We start from the raw sequence: 18,538 nt of genomic DNA on the forward strand, positions 1-18,538 counted from the left end.
AAACCTCATCTCTTTCTTTCCATCTTTGGTGTGAGGTTTGGGGACTAAGACCACTGGGCTAGCCCAGGGGCTGTCAGAGCGCTCAATTACTCCCAATTCCAGCATCTTGTGGACTTCCACCTTGATGCTTTCCTTAACATGGTCAGACTGTCTGAAGATTTTGTTTTTGACAGGCATGCTGTCTCCTGTGTCCACATCATGGGTACACAGGGGTGTCTGACCAGGGGTTAGGGAGAAAAGCTCAGGGAACTGTTGTAGGACTCTCCTACAATCAGCCTGCTGTTGGCCAGAGAGGGTGTCTGAGTAGATCACTCCATCTACTGTGCCATCTCTTGGGTCTGATGACAGAAGATCAGGGAGAGGTTCACTCTCTGCCTCCTGATCCTCATCTGTTACCATCAACAGATTGACATCAGCCCTGTCGTGGAAGAGCTTAAGGCGGTTTACATGGATCACCCTTTTGGGGCTCCTGCTTGTGCCCAGGTCCACCAAGTAGGTGACCTGACTCTTCCTCTCTAGTACTGGGTAAGGGCCACTCCATTTGTCCTGGAGTGCCCTGGGAGCCACAGGCTCCAGAACCCAGACTTTCTGCCCTGGTTGGAACTCAACCAGTGCAGCCTTTTGGTCATACCAAAACTTCTGGAGCTGTTGGCTGGCCTCAAGGTTTTTGGTTGCCTTTTCCATGTACTCTGCCATTCTAGAGCGAAGGCCAAGTACATAGTCCACTATGTCTTGTTTTGGCTCATGGAGAGGTCTCTCCCAGCCTTCTTTAACAAGAGCAAGTGGTCCCCTTACAGGATGACCAAACAGAAGTTCAAAGGGTGAGAATCCTACTCCCTTCTGTGGCACCTCTCTGTAAGCGAAAAGCAGACATGGCAAGAGGACATCCCATCTCCTTTTGAGCTTTTCTGGGAGCCCCATGATCATGCCTTTTAATGTCTTGTTGAATCTCTCAACCAAGCCATTAGTTTGTGGGTGGTATGGTGTAGTGAATTTATAAGTCACTCCACACTCATTCCACATGTGCTTTAGGTATGCTGACATGAAGTTGGTACCCCTGTCAGACACCACCTCCTTAGGGAAACCCACTCTGGTAAAGATACCAATGAGGGCCTTGGCTACTGCAGGGGCAGTAGTCGACCTAAGGGGAATAGCTTCAGGATACCTGGTAGCATGATCCACTACTACCAGGATATACATATTTCCTGAGGCTGTGGGGGGTTCCAGTGGACCAACTATGTCCACACCCACTCTTTCAAAGGGAACCCCCACCACTGGAAGTGGAATGAGGGGGGCCTTTGGATGCCCACCTGTCTTACCACTGGCTTGACAGGTGGGGCAGGAGAGGCAAAACTCCTTAACCATGTTGGACATATTGGGCCAGTAGAAGTGGTTGACTAACCTCTCCCACGTCTTGGTTTGTCCCAAATGTCCAGCAAGGGGAATGTCATGGGCCAATGTTAGGATGAACTCTCTGAACAGCTGAGGCACTACCACTCTCCTAGTGGCACCAGGTTTGGGGTCTCTGGCCTCAGTGTACAGGAGTCCATCTTCCCAATAGACCCTATGCGTTCCATTTTTCTTGCCTTTGGACTCTTCAGCAGCTTGCTGCCTAAGGCCTTCAAGAGAGGGACAGGTTTCTTGTCCCTTACACAGCTCCTCCCTTGAGGGTCCCCCTGGGCCTAAGAGCTCAACCTGGTAAGGTTCAAGCTCCAAAGGCTCAGTTCCCTCAGAGGGCAGAACTTCTTCCTGAGAAGAGAGGTTCCCTTTCTTTTGCTGTGTTGCAGTTGGTTTCCCAACTGACTTTCCTGTTCTCTTGGTAGGCTGGGCCATTCTTCCAGACTCCAGCTCTACTTGTTCACCCTGTGCCTTGCACTGTGCTCTTGTTTTCACACACACCAGTTCAGGGATACCCAGCATTGCTGCATGGGTTTTTAGTTCTACCTCAGCCCATGCTGAGGACTCCAGGTCATTTCCAAGCAGACAGTCCACTGGGATATTTGAGGAGACCACCACCTGTTTCAGGCCATTGACCCCTCCCCATTCTAAAGTAACCATTGCCATGGGATGTACTTTTCTCTGATTGTCAGCGTTGGTGACTGTGTAAGTTTTTCCAGTCAGGTATTGGCCAGGGGAAACCAGTTTCTCTGTCACCATGGTGACACTGGCACCTGTATCCCTCAGGCCCTCTATTCTAGTCCCATTAATTAAGAGTTGCTGTCTGTATTTTTGCATGTTAGGCGGCCAGACAGCTAGTGTGGCTAAATCCACCCCACCCTCAGAAACTAGAGTAGCTTCAGTGTGGACCCTGATTTGCTCTGGGCACACTGTTGATCCCACTTGGAGACTAGCCATACCAGTGTTACCTGGATGGGAGTTTGGAGTGGAATCTTTCTTGGGACAGGCCTTGTCTCCAGTTTGGTGTCCATGCTGTTTACAGCTATGACACCAGGCCTTTTTGGGATCAAAGTTTTTACCCTTGTACCCATTGTTTTGTGAAGAGGCTCTGGGCCCACCCTCCTGTGCAGGTTTTTGGGGGCCTGTAGAAGACTCTTTACTATTTTTAGTTTTGGTTGTCTCATCACCCTTCTGCTGGGGAGTCTTTGTGACCCCTTTCTTTTGGTCACCCCCTGTTGAAGTCTTGGACACCCTTGTCTTGACCCAATGGTCCGCCTTCTTTCCCAATTCTTGGGGAGAAATTGGTCCTAGGTCTACCAGATGCTGATGCAGTTTATCATTGAAACAATTACTTAACAGGTGTTCTTTCACAAATAAATTGTACAGCCCATCATAATTACTTACACCACTGCCTTGAATCCAACCATCTAGTGTTTTCACTGAGTAGTCAACAAAGTCAACCCAGGTCTGGCTCGAGGATTTTTGAGCCCCCCTGAACCTAATCCTGTACTCCTCAGTGGAGAATCCAAAGCCCTCAATCAGGGTACCCTTCATGAGGTCATAAGATTCTGCATCTTGTCCAGAGAGTGTGAGGAGTCTATCCCTACACTTTCCTGTGAACATTTCCCAAAGGAGAGCACCCCAGTGAGATCTGTTCACTTTTCTGGTTACACAAGCCCTCTCAAAAGCTGTGAACCATTTGGTGATGTCATCACCATCTTCATATTTAGTTACAATCCCTTTGGGGATTTTCAACATGTCAGGAGAATCTCTGACCCTATTTATGTTGCTGCCACCATTGATGGGTCCTAGGCCCATCTCTTGTCTTTCCCTCTCTATGGCTAGGATCTGTCTTTCCAAAGCCAATCTTTTGGCCATCCTGGCTAACTGGATGTCCTCTTCACTGGAGTTATCCTCAGTGATTTCAGAGTTGTTGGTCCCTCCTGTGAGGGAACCAGCATCTCTGACTATTATTTGTGGAGTCAGGGCTTGAGAAGCCCTGCTCTCCCTAAGTAGGACTGGAGGGGGGGAATTTCCCTCCAAGTCACTATCTTCATCCTCTGAGTTGCCATCCTCAGAGGGGTTGGCCTTTTCAAACTCTGCCAAAAGCTCCTGGAGCTGTACTTTGGTAGGTTTGGGGCCCATTGCTATTTTCTTTAGTTTACAGAGTGACCTTAGCTCTCTCATCTGTAGATGGAGGTAAGGTGTGGTGTCGAGTTCCACCACATTCACATCTGTGCTAGACATTATGCTTCTAAAAGTTGGAATACTTTTTAAGAAACTAAAACTGGTTCTAGAATCTAATTCAAACTTTTACAAACTTTTAAACTCTAAAAGAAATGCTAAACAGGATCTAACACAAGGCCCTAGCAGGTCTTTTAAGAATTTAGAAAACTTTTCAAATTGCAAAAATCAATTTCTAATGACAATTTTGGAATTTGTCGTGTGATCAGGTATTGGCTGAGTAGTCCAGCAAATGCAAAGTCTTGTATCCCACCGCTGCCACCAATGTAGGAAGTTGGCTCTGTATGTGCTATTTCAAAGTAAGGAATAGCATGCACAGAGTCCAAGGGTTCCCCTTAGAGGTAAAATAGTGGTAAAAATAGATAATACTAATGCTCTATTTTGTGGTAGTGTGGTCGAGCAGTAGGCTTATCCAAGGAGTAGTGTTAAGCATTTGTTGTACATACACATAGACAATAAATGAGGTACACACACTCAGAGACAAATCCAGCCAATAGGTTTTGTTATAGAAAAATATATTTTCTTAGTTTATTTTAAGAACCACAGGTTCAAATTCTACATGTAATATCTCATTCGAAAGGTATTGCAGGTAAGTACTTTAGGAACTTCAAATCATCAAAATTGCATGTATACTTTTCAAGTTATTGACAAATAGCTGTTTTAAAAGTGGACACTTAGTGCAATTTTCACAGTTCCTGGGGGAGGTAAGTTTTTGTTAGTTTTACCAGGTAAGTAGGACACTTACAGGGTTCAGTTCTTGGTCCAAGGTAGCCCACCGTTGGGGGTTCAGAGCAACCCCAAAGTCACCACACCAGCAGCTCAGGGCCGGTCAGGTGCAGAGTTCAAAGTGGTGCCCAAAACACATAGGCTAGAATGGAGAGAAGGGGGTGCCCCGGTTCCGGTCTGCTTGCAGGTAAGTACCCGCGTCTTCGGAGGGCAGACCAGGGGGGTTTTGTAGGGCACCGGGGGGGACACAAGTCCACACAGAAATTTCACCCTCAGCAGCGCGGGGGCGGCCGGGTGCAGTGTAGAAACAAGCGTCGGGTTTTCAATGTTAGTCTATGAGAGATCTCGGGATCTCTTCAGCGCTGCAGGCAGGCAAGGGGGGGATTCCTCGGGGAAACCTCCACTTGGGCAAGGGAGAGGGACTCCTGGGGGTCACTTCTCCAGTGAAAGTCCGGTCCTTCAGGTCCTGGGGGCTGCGGGTGCAGGGTCTCTCCCAGGCGTCGGGACTTTAGGTTCAAAGAGTCGCGGTCAGGGGAAGCCTCGGGATTCCCTCTGCAGGCGGCGCTGTGGGGGCTCAGGGGGGACAGGTTTTGGTACTCACAGTATCAGAGTAGTCCTGGGGTCCCTCCTGAGGTGTTGGATCGCCACCAGCCGAGTCGGGGTCGCCGGGTGCAGTGTTGCAAGTCTCCCGCTTCTTGCGGGGAGCTTGCAGGGTTCTTTAAAGCTGCTGGAAACAAAGTTGCAGCTTTTCTTGGAGCAGGTCCGCTGTCCTCGGGAGTTTCTTGTCTTTTCGAAGCAGGGGCAGTCCTCAGAGGATGTCGAGGTCGCTGGTCCCTTTGGAAGGCGTCGCTGGAGCAGGATCTTTGGAAGGCAGGAGACAGGCCGGTGAGTTTCTGGAGCCAAGGCAGTTGTCGTCTTCTGGTCTTCCGCTGCAGGGGTTTTCAGCTAGGCAGTCCTTCTTCTTGTAGTTGCAGGAATCTAATTTTCTAGGGTTCAGGGTAGCCCTTAAATACTAAATTTAAGGGCGTGTTTAGGTCTGGGGGGTTAGTAGCCAATGGCTACTAGCCCTGAGGGTGGGTACACCCTCTTTGTGCCTCCTCCCAAGGGGAGGGGGTCACAATCCTAACCCTATTGGGGGAATCCTCCATCTGCAAGATGGAGGATTTCTAAAAGTTAGAATCACCTCAGCTCAGGACACCTTAGGGGCTGTCCTGACTGGCCAGTGACTCCTCCTTGTTATTCTCATTATTTTCTCCGGCCTTGCCGCCAAAAGTGGGGCCTGGCCGGAGGGGGCGGGCAACTCCACTAGCTGGAGTGTCCTGCTGGGTTGGCACAAAGGAGGTGAGCCTTTGAGGCTCACCGCCAGGTGTGACAATTCCTGCCTGGGAGAGGTGTTAGCATCTCCACCCAGTGCAGGCTTTGTTACTGGCCTCAGAGTGACAAAGGCACCCTCCCCATGGGGCCAGCAACATGTCTCGGTTTGTGGCAGGCTGCTAAAACTAGTCAGCCTACACAGATAGTCGGTTAAGTTTCAGGGGGCACCTCTAAGGTGCCCTCTGTGGTGTATTTTACAATAAAATGTACACTGGCATCAGTGTGCATTTATTGTGCTGAGAAGTTTGATACCAAACTTCCCAGTTTTCAGTGTAGCCATTATGGTGCTGTGGAGTTCGTGTTTGACAAACTCCCAGACCATATACTCTTATGGCTACCCTGCACTTACAATGTCTAAGGTTTTGTTTAGACACTGTAGGGGTACCATGCTCATGCACTGGTACCCTCACCTATGGTATAGTGCACCCTGCCTTAGGGCTGTAAGGCCTGCTAGAGGGGTGGCTTACCTATACTGCATAGGCAGTGAGAGGCTGGCATGGCACCCTGAGGGGAGTGCCATGTCGACTTACTCGTTTTGTCCTCACTAGCACACACAAGCTGGCAAGCAGTGTGTCTGTGCTGAGTGAGAGGTCTCCAGGGTGGCATAAGACATGCTGCAGCCCTTAGAGACCTTCCTTGGCATCAGGGCCCTTGGTACTAGAAGTACCAGTTACAAGGGACTTATCTGGATGCCAGGGTCTGCCAATTGTGGATACAAAAGTACAGGTTAGGGAAAGAACACTGGTGCTGGGGCCTGGTTAGCAGGCCTCAGCACACTTTCAATTGTAAACATAGCATCAGCAAAGGCAAAAAGTCAGGGGGCAACCATGCCAAGGAGGCATTTCCTTACAGCTACCATAATTGTTTTACTGCTTTGCACAATCTATTGTGCTATGTGCAACATATGTTTCTCATTACTACCAGTTTAACAATATCCACTTCACAGACCCCTCCGCCTTTGGGAGGTACTGCTTTGGTATCTGTTAGAATGGTGAGGAAAATGCAATAAGAAGAATTCTTCAAAAAGAACAAGGTACTTCTCTTTGGTAACTCTATTTCTCTTGGATTCTCTATTCAACTGCAGATTCTTCACCACCCTCCCTCCTCCCTTTCTGTGAAGCGGCCTCTTTTTTAAAGTAAAAGGTCCCAAGCTAAAGATATGGAAACTGGTATTAAAATCTGGTTAATGCTCTACATATGATGGCAAAGAAAGAGTTCAGCAGCAAACCAGCATTATTGCAGAGGTGTGGCTCTTATATGCAGTTCAGCTTGGTCATTTCCAGGGCGGCACAGAGCCGCAAGGCACCACCTTGAAGCTCACAGGAGCATTTTAAAGAGTTTTCTGATTATAGTCTGGCGCTGGGGAGTATTTTGTAGGTGAGGAATCTGTGATTATATATTGTATCCACTAGAAAGACCATTACCCTAGGTAGGTACATTGTTAATTACTGCTTCTGAATGTTTGTATATTTCGTGAATCGGGTGTATTTGTGGTGCATGGCTGCCCAGAAATATGTGTATGATGCTTGGCCATTTTAGCAGTGTTGTATAATGGCAAGAATACATCAGAATGTTATAAACTGGTGATAGTTTGTACTTGTCTTAGTCATTTGTTTTTATCATGGTTTCTATATTTGTTCTGAAGAATTTTCATCCTAATAGAAGATCTTTTCTCGTTTTAGGCTGAGAGTCCATTGGAAGAAGCAATAAAATTCTTAACACCGTTGAAGAATTTAGTTAAAAACAAAATTGAAACCCACCTTTATGCCTTTGAGATTTACTTTCGAAAAGGTAAGCAGTAGTGTTAAAATATTTACAAGTGTTTTGCTATGACAGATGAGATTTAGGGATGGTGAACTCTGACTGAGCTATTGAACTGGTTTTGCCTCTACATTTTCTCTGCAAATCTAATCAGTTTTAAAAGTACTCCATTCTCCATCTTGTTTGGTTTGTTAATGAAAAACAAATGAGTTTCTTTAGTGGGATTTTCATCTGCGTTTCCAAACCGTTGGGGTTTTCCAGAAGGATAGTGGAACACATCTGACTACAATAACATTCAAAATGTATTTTAAATCAAAACACACTAAAGTGACTTTCCTAAATACAGCTATTGACAAAGGCTTCTTTGTGAATAGGTTGCTGCCATGTCAATGCTGCCAGCACTGACAGTGTGCAACATTCAATCTTGTACAGAGAACATCCCTGAACTTGGACTCTGCACTAATTAAACCTTGTTTTTCCACTAAATCGCCCTTTATCTTTTTATGCTGCCTGTATCCTTCTTTTGTAACTAAAAAGGGTTACTTTCAGCTTTGCACATGCTCATGGTCAAACAGGTTACAAATGTGAAATGACTAAAGAACTTGAAAGTTGAAGAAAAAATAAATTACTTCCATCTGACAATGACTGTCTTGAAACCTGCTTGTCTATTACACCTCACCTGGACTCCCTCATAGACATAGGAAAAAAGAAGGGAAAAAAGTAAGGGGAATCCTAGAGTGCCCTATTCATAACCTTTGTGTTGGTGGATGCTCCACCTTTAACCTTGATGGTATCTTTCCTAATGACTTACCTTTTCCTATGAGTACGGTCTTCTAATGTTATTAGTAGAGACATTTTCTCATACATGACACTCTGAACGCACATTTAGGATTTTAAATTTTAGGTCATCTCACCTCCTTGCAGGTCTTCGTACTAGCTCCCAGTGCGTCAGGCCTCCCACCAGGCTGCCCCCAGTCTGCTCTCCTGCTGCCCTTGTCTCTCCTTGCCATCTGTTCTGCCTCCTCTGCTCGTTTGTGTCTCTACTATCCTTTCCTCATAGTATTTTGCCATATCTCATTTGTTCTGTATATTGCCTTTTACCTCATCTGCCCATTTTTGCTCTGCCTGTTGACTTTTGTCTATTTTGTTTTGCCTCATGCCTTTAGACCTCTTTCTTGCCTTTTTGGCCCTTTTTGTTTCTGACTTTTGCCCATTTTGTTTTGTCATCTTCCTTTATCTCTTCTGCCTGCTGCTCGTTCTTGCACCTTTGCTGCCCACTTCCTGCCATTTCCCTCCTCTCACCACAAAGTGCCCCTTCTTGCCCCCAGGGCCTACTTAATGGAGACCTCAGCTGGTGAGGCGAAGGTGTGCCAAAGGCAAGCCAGTCTCTGACCAATGCAAGGAACACAGCCCTTCCACTACACACCCCTACACCGCTAAGGAACTCCTGACCTTGGACTCCACGACAGAAGCTGCTGCACCTCCACCCCTCAAGCTAACAAAGGACCCTTCTGCTGCTGTTTCTCCTGCCATGCAGTACCACCATACCTGCACATGATCCAGCACAGAAGACTGCAAACAGCCCAGAGCCGCTCCAGTAAAGGCATCTCAAAGCTCAATAACTCTGCAAACATGCAACGTAAATCTGGGATATATCACCTCCCTCTCCCCAGACGTAGCCTTAATCACTGAAACCTGGCTCAACCCCTCCTCGAACGCCGACATAGCCACTACAACACCAGACTGCTACAAGATGATACACCAAGAATGCACCAACAGACAGGGTGGAGGCATTGCCTGTAGGAAACTATCCCTCTTTTTGGCATGGTTACCCCCACTTTCTGCCTGTTGTCAGTGTGTTTTTGACTCTGTTCACTGGGATTCTGCTAACCAGGACCCCAGTGACTGTGCGCTCTCCCTCTATATTTGGTTTTCCTGATTTTGTGCACCCCACAATTGGCATACTGGTGCCCCCATGTAAGTCCCTAGTATATGGTACCTAGCTACCCAGGGCATTGAGGCACCAGGGGTCCCCCGTGAGCTGCAGCATGTATTATGCCACCCATGGGAGACCATACAAAATGTGTCTGCATTGCAGCCTGCATGAAAAGGTGCATGCACCCATTCACTACAGGTCACTGCACCAGGTCACTGTAAGCAACCCATATGGCAGGCCCTCCTAGTGTGACTGGAAAAAACAGAAGACGGATCCTGACAGAAGAGGACCTGCAAATGAAGGGGGCCAAGCCCAGTTCTAGTTGGAGTGTCCGGTTGGGTCAGGAACCACTACCCACCCCTTCTGGAGATGCAGACTTAACTACAGGCAAATAGGTTTTTATATAGAAAAATATTATTTTCTTAATTTATTTTAGAACCACAAGATTCAGATTTCAAGTAAGTACATAAATTGTAAGGTGCTTGGCATAGGTAAATATAGAACTTTGAAGTAAAACAGTAATGTACACAGTTTGGGCAAAAATGGGAATAAGCTATTTTAAAAGTGGACACAGTGCAAAATTCAACAGTTCCTGGGGGAGGTAAGTAAAGGTTAGTCATGTAAGTAAAGCACTTACAAGTTCAGTCTCCAGGGCATAGGCAGCCCACCAATGGGGGTTAAAGTCACCCCAAACACCTAGCACCAGCAACCCAGGGCCGGTCAGGTGCAGAGGTCAAAGAGCGGCCCAAATAACATAGGCGCTCAGGGAGACTAGGGGTGCTCCGTTTCCAGTTTGCTAGCAGGTAAGTACCTGTGTCCTTGGGTAGCAGACCCAGAGGGGTTTTGTAGAGCACTTGGGAGTCCCAAACAGGCACACAAAATACACCCTCAGTGGCGGCCGGGTACAGTGTACAAGCAAGCCGTCTGGTTTTGTGTCGAAATCAATGGAGGGACCCGGGTGTCACTCTGACGATGCAGGCAGGACACAGGGGGGTTTCTTGGGCCAACCACTGGCTGGGCAAAGGTGAGGGCTGTCTACTGGTCACGCCTTCACCGGTAGTTGGTTCCTCATGGGCCTGGGGGGTGCAGTGCTTCTTCCAGGCGTTGGGAATTTAGTTACCAGGCAGTCACGGTCAGTGGGGTCCTCTGGATTCCCTCTGCAGGTGTCGTCGTGGGGGTGCAGGGAGGTCGTCTCAGGGTGGTCACGTCATGAGTTTTTGCTGCGGTGTTGGTTTCTCTGGACAGAGACTGGGGCGTCTGGTGCAGAGTGGTGCGGACTCCCGCTTCAGGAGTGAGATGAGACTCCCCTTAAAGATGGTTGCTTCTTGCTTTGGACAGAGCCGCTGTCCACGAGAGTTTCTTGGTCCTTTGGAATTGCAGGGCAGTCCTCTGAGTCAGCAGAGGTCGCTGGGCCTTGCAGGATGCGTGGCTGTGGCAGGTTCTTTGAATCTGGAGACAGGTGGGTAGGGCTGGGGCCAAAGCAGATGTCGTCTTCTCTGTGGGGTTTTCAGGTCAGCAGTCCTTCTTTTTAGGTCGTCAGGAATCTGATTTCCTGGGTTCAGGGTCGCCCTTAAAACTAGATTTACGGGTGTGTTTAGGGCTGGAGGGCAGTAGCCAATGGCTGCTTTCCCTGAGGGTGGCTACACCCTCCTTGTGCCTCCTCCCTTTGGGGTGGGGGGGCACATCCCTAATCCTATGTGGCTAAATTCTCCTTGCCAAGATGGGGGAAGGGGTCACCTGAGCTCTGAACACCTTAGGGGCTGTCCTGGCTGGAGGGTGACTCCTCCTTGTTTTTCTCATTAACTCCTCCGGACTTGCCGACAAAAGTGGGGGCTGTGTCCAGAGGGGCGGGCATCTCCACTAGCTGGAGTGCCCTAGGGCGTTGTAACACCAGGCCTGAGCCTTTGAGGCTCACCACCAGGTGTTACAGTTCCTGCAAGGGGGGTGTGAAGCACCTCCACCCAGGACAGGCTTTGTTTCTTGTCACAGAGTGCCCAAAGGCACTCACCCCATGTGGCCAGAAACTAGTCTGGAAGTGGCAGGCTGGCAGAGACTGATCAGCCTAGCACTAGCAGTTGAGCTGGCATGCAGGGGGCATCTCTAAAATGCCCTCTGAGTGCATTTCTCAATAAATCTCACACTGGCATCAGTGCGTGTTTATTGTGCTGAGAAGTTGGATACCAAACTTCCCAGTATTCAGTGTAGCCATTATGGAACTGTGGAGTTCGTTTTGACAAACTCCCAGACCATATACTTAATATGGCCACACTGTACAAACAATGTATAAGAACAGACGTAGACACTGTAGGGGCATAGTGCTCATGCAGCTATGCCCTCACCTCTGATATAGTGCACCCTGCCTTACGGCTTGAAGGCCTGCTTGATGTGTGACCTACCTATGCCACAGGCAGTCGGTTGTGGGCATAGCACCCTGAGGGGAGTGCCTTGTTGACTGTCTTTTTCTCCCCGGCAGGACACACAAGCTGTGAGGCAGTGTGCATGTGCTGAGTGAGGGGTCCCATAATACATGCTGCAGCCCTTAGAGACCTTCCCTGGCCATAGGTCCCTTGGTAGCAGGGGTACCAGTTACAACGGACTTATCTGTGTTCTAGGGCTGTTCCAATTGTGGAGACAAAGGTACAGTTTAGGGAAAGAACACTGGTGCTGGGGCCTGGTTAGCAGGGTCCCAGCACACTTTCAATCAAAGCTGGCATCAACAAAAGGCAAAATGTTAGGGGGTTAACCATGCCAACAGTGGCATTTTTCTACACTGACTGAATACCTACAACAAAGCAATCTGCTTGACACCTCCCAAAAACGATTCCGTGCCAGCCGCAGCACTGAAACTGCACTCATCGCAGCCATAGATGACATCAGATCACTCCTCCATTGCTGGGAGACCACTGGCCTGATCCTACTCTACTTCTCAGCTGCATTCAACACAGTTTCCCATCACACCTTCATCAACTGACTCCATAACATCACCATACAAGTGAACACCCTCAAAAAGATCGCCTCCTTCCTGACAGGAAATACTTAGAGCATCCGACTGCCTCCCTTCACCTCCGAACCAAAGAACATCATATGCGGCGAACCAAGGATAATCCCTCAGCCCCATATTGTTCAACTCCTACATGACCTCCCTCACCGACATAGTTATATATCATGGTCTTAACATTATATCCTAAGCAGATGATACTGTTCATCTTCTAACCCATCGAAGACCACTCCACCGCTAGAACAAACTTGTGCAATGCCATGACTAATATAGCCATCTGGATGAAAACTGACTTCCTCAAACTCTACTCCTACAACACAGAATTACTGATTTTTGGGAGAAACACATCCATATGGTACCACAACTGGTGGCCATCCAACCTCGTACTCACCCCCACTTCAACAGACCATGAACGCATGCTCGGCATCATCCTCAACAGCGAACTGACCATGAGGTGACAAATCAGCGTAATCACTGACTCCTACTTCCACATGCTCCTCAATCTTCAGATGGATTGCCATCAACAACAGGAAATGCATTACTCAGGCCCTTGACTCCAGCCGCCTCGACTACGGCAATGAACTCTACGTTAGCGTCTCTACCCAACTCCTCAAAAGAATCCAGACCATACAGAACGTGGCAGCTAGACTCGTCTTGGACATCCCCAAAAGAGCCCACATCACCCCTCACCTTAGAAACCTCCACTGGCTCCCCATCCAGAAGAAGTGCCAGTTTGAGATCCTCACACGCCTACAAAGCCCTATACGATCACTGACTGGCCTGCATCAACCACCGACGGGTCTTCCACTGACCCACCAGACCTACACTCCTCCTCAGTAGCCCTCACATACACACCACGAATCAGTTGCAGCTGCGGCGGTGGCTGTTCCTTCTCCTACATCACTGCCAAGACCTGGAACGACCTGCCCCTCTACCTCCGAACAGCACCCTCCCATGCAGACGTCAGAAAAAAAACTCAAGACCTGGCTTTTCAGTGGTAACCTCACACCCCAGTGCCCATATACCCCCAAAGGTGATAGTGCTGCGCTCTTCAAATACTGATTGATTGAATCAGAATTTGTCAATTGAGATTCTAGACTTATCAGACTACGGCGCATAGCCCTTACAGAGACCTTGCAAAAAAATCCCTCCATATGAGAGGTCGAAAAGTGTTGACTGTTACCTTCCTTAGGAGTTGGTGGATCACTTTTCTCAGACTAAGTGTGGGACAGAAGGGCAAACCACTGGTGTCCTTCTCCAGCCGTATTTGTTTGAAAACTTTGTCACACTCAGAGTGTTGATCCAAGAAGCTATTGTTTCCAACATAAACATACTCTTGAGTGATGCTTTTTTTAATTCAGTTTTATTAGTTCATAATTGTCTCAACAGCTCTTTAAAAATCATAGCTCCATGTTCCATCATCATTTTAATTCATTTGTTAAATTGATGCGATACATTAATTAGGACTGCACAAAAAATAATTGCTTATTTATATACACACAAGCAAGAGTCCAAAAGGATGTTGTCCAGCAAAAGGACAAGACTTTCAACTGGATGTTTCCAAACAGACTAAAACATACATTTTGTTGAAACATATTATCAGAATCAAGTCCCCTGCACCAGAGGTTAAAGAAAATGATTCTAAGTTGTCATCAGTACGGAGCATTTTCTGTTTAGTTAATAATGGTTGTAGGACGCTGGCTTTTTATATGGTGCACTAAAAAGAAGCACACCGTGCAGAGAGTCCAGTGGATCCCCATAGGTTTGGAGAGGCAGAAATAGATAGGTCTAATGCTCTCTTTGTGGTAGTGTGGGCGAGCAGTCAGGCTTATCATGGAGTTGTGTTAAGTATTTGTACTCCTAGGCAATAAATGAGAGACACACTCAGAGAATAAATCCAAGACCAAATTTGAAAAATAACATTTGCTTTTATATATGCTTTGAACCAAATAATTTTGTTAGAAGGTAAGCAGTTTTTCTTTTAAAAATACTTTCGAGTTTAAAAAATCAACATAGTACAGTTGTTAGTGTCTTCAATGTTCACCTATGGGACAGAAACAAGAATGCAGTTTTGCGGGCAAGTACTCAACTTACAAATCCAATCTTTGGGGTTTTAGGTCAACACCAGGCAAGGTTCAAATCAGTACCAAGGGTACACTCGCAGCAGCACGGGGCTGCCGGGTGCAGAGGTAAAATTCGGGATCGGGTGTCCAATGTTAACCAATAGAGACTAGGGGTGAACAAAGATGTGCTGCTCCCAGGTGAATAAAGTTGTGTCAGGCGTCAATCTCCTGCGGTTGAGGCAACTACAGAGGGGCAACAAGGCAGCACCAATCTTACACCCTCAGCTGCACAGGGGCGACCAGGTGCAGAGTGCCAACACAGTTTAAGGGGCTCAGTGTTAAGCCATGAAGAAGACTGGGGGTGACCAAAGATGCGTGTAAGGAAATACCTTCCTTGGCATGATTACCCCTGACTTGCCTTTTGTTGATGCCAGTTATGATTGAAAGGGTGCTGGGACCCTGCTAACCAGCCCCCAGCACCAGTGTTCTTTCCCTAAACTGTACCTTTCTTCCCACAATTGGCACAGCCCTGGTACACAGATAAGTCCCTTGTAAATGGTACCCTTGGTACCAAGGGCCCTTTTGCCAGGGATAGGTCTCTAAGGGCTGCAGCATGCCTTATGCCACCCTGGGGACCCCTCACACAGCACATGCACACTGCCTCACAGCTGCTGGTGAGGAGAAAATGACTACGTCGACATGGCACTCCCCTCAGAGTGCCATGCCCACCTCTCACTGCCTGTGGCGTAGGTCAGTCACCCCTCTAGCAGGCCCTACAGCCCTAAGGCAGGGTTCACTATACCACAGGTGAGGCCATAAGTGCATGAGCACTATGCCCCTACAGTGTGTAGGCCAATTCTTAGCCATTGTAAGTGCAGGGTAGCCATAAAGAGTATATGGTCTGTGTAAGGAAATGCCTCCTTGGCATGGTTACCCCCTGACTTTTTTCCTTTGCTGATGCTATGTTTTGAATTGAAAGTGTGCTGAGGCCTGCTAACCAGGCCCCAGCATCAGTGTTCTTTCCCTAACCTGTACTTTTGTTTTACACAATTGGCACACCCTGGCATCCAGGTAAGTCCCTTGTAACTGGTACCCCTGGTACCAAGGGCCCTGATGCCAGGGAAGGTCTCTAAGGGCTGCAGCATATCTTATGCCACCCTGGGGACCCCTCACTCAGCACAGACACACTGCTTGCCAGCTTGTGTGTGCTGGTGAGGACAAAACGAGTAAGTCCACATGGCACTCCCCTCAGGGTGCCATGCCAACCTCACACTGCCTATGCAGTATAGATAAGTCACCCCTCTGGCAGGCCTTACAGCCCTAAGGTAGGGTGCACTATACAATAGGTGAGGGCACCAGTGCATGAGCACTGTGCCCCTACAGTGTCTAAGCCAAACCTTAGACATTGTAAGTGCAGGGTAGCCATAAGAGTATATGGTCTGGGAGTTTGTCAAACACAAACTCCACAGCACCATAATGGCTACACTGAAAACTGGGAAGTTTGGTATCAAACTTCTCAGCACAATAAATGCACACTGATGCCAGTGTACATTTTATTGTAAAATACACCCCAGAGGGCACCTTAGAGGTGCCCCCTGAAACCTTAACCGACTACCTGTGTAGGCTGACTGGTTTTAGCAGCCTGCCTGTAAAGAAATGGCTCCCTGTTGCAGTTACCCCCCACTTTTTGCCTGATACTGATGCTGACTTGACTGAGAAGTGTGCTGGGGACCCTGCTAACCAGGCCCCAGCACCAGTGTTCTTTCACCTAAAATGTACCATTGTTTCCACAATTGGCACAACCCTGGCACCTAGGTAAGTCCCTTGTAACTGGTACCCCTGGTACCAAGGGCCCTGATGCCAGGGAAGGTCTCTAAGGGCTGCAGCATGTCTTATGCCACCCTAGGGACCCCTCACTCAGCACAGACACACTGCTTGCCAGCTTGTGTGTGCTGATGGGGAGAAAATGACTAAGTCGACATGGCACTCCCCTCAGGGTGCCATGCCAACTTCCCACTGCCTGTGGCATAGGTAAGTCACCCCTCTAGTAGGCCTTACAGCCCTAAGGCAGGGTGCACTATACCACAGGTGAGGGCATATGTGCATGAGCACTATGCCCCTACAGTGTCTAAGCAAAACCTTAGACGTAAGTGCAGGGTAGCCATAAGAGTATATGGGCTGGGAGTCTGTCAAAAACGAACTCCACAGCTCCATAATGGCTACACTGAATACTGGGAAGTTTAGTATCAAACTTCTCAGAATAATAAACCCACACTGATGCCAGTGTTGGATTTATAAAAAAAATGCACACAGAAGGCATCTTAGAGATACCCCCTGTATTTTACCCAATTGTTCAGTGCAGGACTGACTGGTCTGTGCTAGCCTGCTGCTGAGAGACGAGTGTCTGAACTCATGCGGTGAGAGCCTTTGTGCTCTCTGAGGACAGAAACAAAGCCTGCTCTGGGTGGAGGTGCTTCACACCTCCCCCCCTGCAGGAACTGTAACACCTAGCAGTGAGCTTCAAAGGCTCAAGCATCGTGTTACAATGCCCCAGGGCACTCCAGCTAGTGGAGATGCCCGCCCCCTGGACACAGCCCCCACTTTTGGCGGCAAGTCCAGGAGAGATAATGAGAAAAACAAGGAGGAGTCACTGGCCAGTCAGGACAGCCCCTAAGGTGTCCTGAGCTGAGGTGACTCTGACTTTTAGAAATCCTCCATCTTGTAGAAGGAGGATTCCCCCAATAGGGATAGGAATGTGATACCCTCCCCTTGGGAGGAGGCACAAAGAGGGTGTACCCACCCTCAGGGCTAGTAGCCATTGGCTACTAACCCCCCAGACCTAAACACGCCCTTAAATTTAGTATTTAAGGGCTTCCCTGAACCTGAGAATTTAGATTCCTGCAACTTACCGAAGAAGACGACTGCTGAGCTGAAAACCCCTGCAGAAGAAGAAAGAAGACACCAACTGCTTTGGCCACAGTCCTACCGGCCTGTCTCCTGCCTTCTAAAGAACCCTGCTCCAGCGACGCTTTCTCCAGGACCAGCGACCTTTGAATCCTCAGAGGACTGCCCTGCTTCCAAGAGACCAAGAAACTCCCGAGGACAGCGGCACTGCTCCAAAAAAAGAACTGCAACTTTGTTTCAAGTAGCAGATTTAAAGACCCCTGCAACTCCCCGCAAGAAGCGTGAGACTTGCAACACTGCACGCGGCGACCCCAACTCGACTGGTGGAGAACCAACACCTCAGGGAGGACCCTCCGGCGACTCCGAGTCCGTGAGTAACCAAAGTTGTCCCCCCTGAGCCCCCACAGCGACGCCTGCAGAGGGAATCCCGAGGCTCCCCCTGACCGCGACTGCCTGAACTCCATTTCCCGACGGCTGGAAAAGACCCTGCACCCGCAGCCCCCAGCACCTAAAGGAACGGAACTCCTGTGCAGGAGTGACCCCCAGGAAGCCCTCTCCCTTGCCCAGGTGGTGGCTACCCCGAGGAGCCCCCCCCCCCCCTTGCCTGCCTGCAACGCTGAAGAGATCCCTTGATCTCTCATAGGAAACCATTAAAAACCCGACGCGTGTTTGCACACTGCACCCGGCCGCCCCCGCGCTGCTGAGGGTGTACTTTTTGTGCTGACTTGTGTCCCCCCCCGGTGCCCTACAAAACCCTCCTGGTCTGCCCTCCGAAGACGCGGGTACTTACCTGCTGGCAGACTGGAACCGGGGAACCCCCTTCTCTCCATTGAAGCCTATGTGTTTTGGGCACCTCTTTGACCTCTGCACCTGACCGGCCCTGAGCTGCTGGTGTGGTAACTTTGGGGTTGCTCTGAACCCCCAACGGTGGGCTACCTTGGACCAAAAACTGAAACCTGGAAGTGACACGCTTACCTGTGAAACCTAACAATACTTTACCTCCCCCAGGAACTGTGAAAATTGCACTGTGTCCACTTTTAAAACAGCTTATTGTGTTTTATGTAAAAAGTATACATGCTAATGTAATGATTCAAAGTTCCTAAAGTACTTACCTGCAATACCTTTCAAATGAGA

General features: G+C 48.6%; 1 protein-coding gene across 1 annotated transcript in view; it reads left to right on the plus strand.

The window, feature by feature from the left end:
* The window catches only part of NAA15 (N-alpha-acetyltransferase 15, NatA auxiliary subunit), a 761,793-nt gene that overhangs the window by 615,769 nt on the left and 127,486 nt on the right, over nt 1-18,538 (plus strand). Inside the window, exon 16 of the mRNA XM_069242270.1 lies at nt 7,425-7,533. Within this exon, the coding sequence (XP_069098371.1) occupies nt 7,425-7,533 (109 nt within the window). The remainder of the gene's footprint in view (nt 1-7,424; nt 7,534-18,538) is intronic.

The sequence above is a fragment of the Pleurodeles waltl genome, chromosome 1_2 (genome assembly GCF_031143425.1).
Source record: "Pleurodeles waltl isolate 20211129_DDA chromosome 1_2, aPleWal1.hap1.20221129, whole genome shotgun sequence".
In the NCBI taxonomy this organism is placed as follows: domain Eukaryota; kingdom Metazoa; phylum Chordata; class Amphibia; order Caudata; family Salamandridae; genus Pleurodeles; species Pleurodeles waltl.